The following is a 3,433-nucleotide window of genomic DNA, read 5'->3' as shown; positions in this document are numbered from 1 at the left end:
AAGATGGCATCCACGCGTAAAACCATAAACACCATATGCAACAAAATTGAATTGTCTTTTAGAAAGAGGATTACTTTGCCTAGATAGACCAAATACGATAAATATTTTAATGTTTATTTTATTAATCTTGTGTTATCATATCAATACGATTTTCGAGGAACCGAGACGGCTATAGTTTTCAATTGTTGAAAAATCTAATTGACTTGGATTTTTCTGTTACAAAATCAAATACCTTCCAAATATACCTCAATGTGCTATGTTGCTTTTTTTTTCGACAAACATGTCATACAAAATGTTCCTGAAATTACAATAGCAGTATAGCACCAAGAACATTACTAAGGAGAGGCGAAAATAAATAGAGAAAATCGACGCATAAATTATGATGAAAGAGTATTTAAAGGCTAATTAAGCATATAAGATCCTTGATGCAAATATGGTATTAAAAACCCTGGCTGGATCTTTTGAAGATCCCACTGTTACCGTCTGTAGTGATGCAAATATGTTTAGTTTGGTCTCTAACAAAATAAGTCTGGCATCTTGATGTGGATATGTCCATTGGAGAATCTGAAATTGTTATAATGTTTTGGACTAGTATGATTATTAGTCAAGAACTGGTGGATAATCTTGATGATTTTATTTTGATTTCTATCAATTTTGTAATGATTCTGATCTTGAATCGGTTGTTAACGAAGATTTGAAGCTTAATTTGGCTTGTTTTTGAAAAGGAAAAAAAAAAGCATGTAGGAGTCTAGGTCATTGGATCGAACTCCATGAAGGGGTATAATCTTCCAGTAAATCAGAACCTTGTTACACCTACAAATATGCGTATTAAACTTTGCAGCTAACTTAATTTAGATTTAGCGTCTTTTTTAATCCATTTTTAAAGGAAAAACAATGGATATATCCAAAGAAAAGTAAAAAAGTTTATCACTTATGCGAGAATGCTATTCACCTTCCTATTCCCCACCTCATGAAAATTTATACCCTTCATCTGGGTTCAGATTTAGGTTCAAGTTTTGGTGGGGTTAACCATTCCCTAAATTTGGGTTTAAATCGTAAAAAGGTGGAAAATAGGCTAGTGAATAGCATTGTGGCTTATTCATGTTACCTAAATAATAAATTGTATGATTTTATTTATTCAAATATCAATCTGGACATTTTCTTTTTCTTTGAGCTAAAATTCTCATTATCCTAATAATCATGGAGTTGTTTTTTCATCTTTTCTTTACCTTATATAATTACATCAAATAACGAAAACTTATTGCTTAAATCAATAGTAAGTATTATTACCTCTACTGTTACAGAGAGAACAATAACACACTAGTACAATATATAAGCTACATGGTATTCCCACTAATATTATGCAAAATGAAATTAATTGTTAACGAAGCGGCAATGTTTACGTATTTGTCCTTGATCTCCAGTCAAGACTCCGATACTTCCCATTCTATTCATGGACAATGCCCATGATTTTCTCCAGTCCTCAAAGCCAATTGCGAATTCCTCCGAAATCAAATTGGTATCGGGGCCAAATAGTAGTTGTTGATCAACCCCTAGAATGGCTTTTTTGTTTAACACCCTGGTGTAGTAATTGTTGTCGAACCTGTATTTGGTGTTTTCTGGGTTCAAAGGAATGACTTTATCGGCTTGACCTCTCTTCCTCCTGGCCGGACATATCTTCCTCATATCTCTTACCAATGATATGTCCATGTTCGGATCTGGTTTTCTTGTATTATTGAAGTTGTATAAGCGGTCAGCGATAACACTGCACCGTGTTGAACCCATCGTGTGTGCACCTATAGGACGAAATTTAAAGAACAAAAATTAATCACACGATGCAGAGAAATATAACTCCCTTAAACCTATTAGCTAGGTAATTGAAAAATGTTGAGGATTGAGTTGAGAAAAATTACCTAGGAGGGTGGTCATATCCAAGACATCTAAACCTTTGGACCTGAAGTACGCGAGAGAAGCTTCCCATGAAATGGAAGGGGATGGAAGGTCCACTGCTGTTTTATCTGAAACCAGGCCATCTCTTCTTCCCGTTTTCAAAGGATACGATGGTGCTCCCGCCTGCAAACATATTATTTCAGCGTTATAATCCAAAATGCTTATGAGCTAGGTTCTGCCTGGCTTGATCCGATCCAGATAAGTTCAAGAATGGAGCTGTTAGCCCATAAAAACGTACCAGACGAAGTGCATCTCTAGTGGCAAGCTGAAGGATATCAGCACAAGATACTTTTCCAGGGCACCTGTGTTCTAGAACAGACTTTATCGTATCGATAACTGCGAATCCTCCTAACGCTACATTTTGTCTAGCTTTTTTTTCAGAGTTTGGACCATCTAGGAGAACTGAACCATCGCAACCCTGTACATATATGTGCACAACAAAAAGTCAAGAATATGTATTTTTACAACAATGACGCACCATCTTTAAAGGGTCGAACCCATCTTAATTCTGCTTGGATCAGAGTACATTAAGCTATTACAATGTAAAGCATATATAATAGTGAAGCTCAATCATAAACATACCAATACAAAGCAATCAGAGTAACTCAAGCGAAGGAGTTTAGCAGTGATGGAACGATCTCTAATCCAATGCTCCCTAACTTGGTGCTTGACATATTCCTCAACATCTGGACACTGACCATTTAACTTATAAAATTTACGCTTGAGACCTGTTGGTTGAACTGTAACTGCCCCATCAACAATAGATATTGTTGCAATAACTAGTGAAACCATAACAAACAGAATATAGTAAAAATCTCTTCTCATCACCATGTCTTCTTCTTTCTCAAATCTAATAATCTTAGAGACAGAAATACAAGACAATGTCTGAGACAGAGAAAAAAAAAGAGCCTTTTTTCTTTTAAGTTTTTGATTGTAGAAGGAGAGATTGAGACTGTTTAGATAGTTTGATGAATCTCCAACTTATAGTGAAAGATGACACCCAGTTTTTGCTTAGGTTATTAAACAAATGACAGGTTGGTATTTTTTGAAAAGTGTAAACGAAAATGTTGAATATAGTTTTTTCAATTCTTTCCATATCCTGCGGCATGTGTAAGCTGACTTTGATGCAATTTGGTTGGCTTTCTCACATGAGCCAATGCGCCTCTCCTTCAACATTCTTCGAGACCGACCTTGCCGCGTTTTTAAGTTTTCCTCGATCCTGCACTCTATATCTAGGGTGGTGGTGCTAAAGAACGTGGCTTGGCGAGAGGAGCGGAAGGTGTAGTCCTTTGTTAAACTTGGGATGGGATCTTCTTTTCCTCATAAACGAAAACCAAAGCTTTCCATTTTTTTTAGTACGAAACATATACACAACCACAGATTACCACTGTATATGTTTATCCCATGATTTTAGAAACGTCCCATATAGTAATTCGAGGTTTCAGAAAAGCCGGATATTTTACAACATTGTTTCAATATTTTA

The 3,433-nt window shown here is 35.7% G+C and overlaps 1 protein-coding gene across 1 annotated transcript; it reads right to left on the bottom strand.

Moving 5' to 3' along the window:
- Positions 1 to 1,128: 1,128 nt before the first annotated feature.
- LOC113353792 (probable peroxidase 61) lies at positions 1,129 to 2,884 on the bottom strand. The gene is made up of 4 exons (XM_026597288.1): positions 2,533 to 2,884; positions 2,189 to 2,368; positions 1,914 to 2,073; positions 1,129 to 1,796 (listed from the first exon to the last, which is right to left on the bottom strand). Exons 1-4 carry the CDS (start codon positions 2,779 to 2,781, stop codon positions 1,375 to 1,377), a joined length of 1,011 nt encoding a protein of 336 aa, XP_026453073.1. The 5' UTR covers positions 2,782 to 2,884; the 3' UTR covers positions 1,129 to 1,374.
- Between the last annotated feature and the right edge of the window lie 549 nt (positions 2,885 to 3,433).

The sequence above is a fragment of the Papaver somniferum genome, chromosome 2 (assembly GCF_003573695.1).
Source record: "Papaver somniferum cultivar HN1 chromosome 2, ASM357369v1, whole genome shotgun sequence".
In the NCBI taxonomy this organism is placed as follows: Eukaryota; Viridiplantae; Streptophyta; class Magnoliopsida; order Ranunculales; family Papaveraceae; genus Papaver; species Papaver somniferum.
This window is presented reverse-complemented; position numbering and strand designations above follow the sequence as displayed.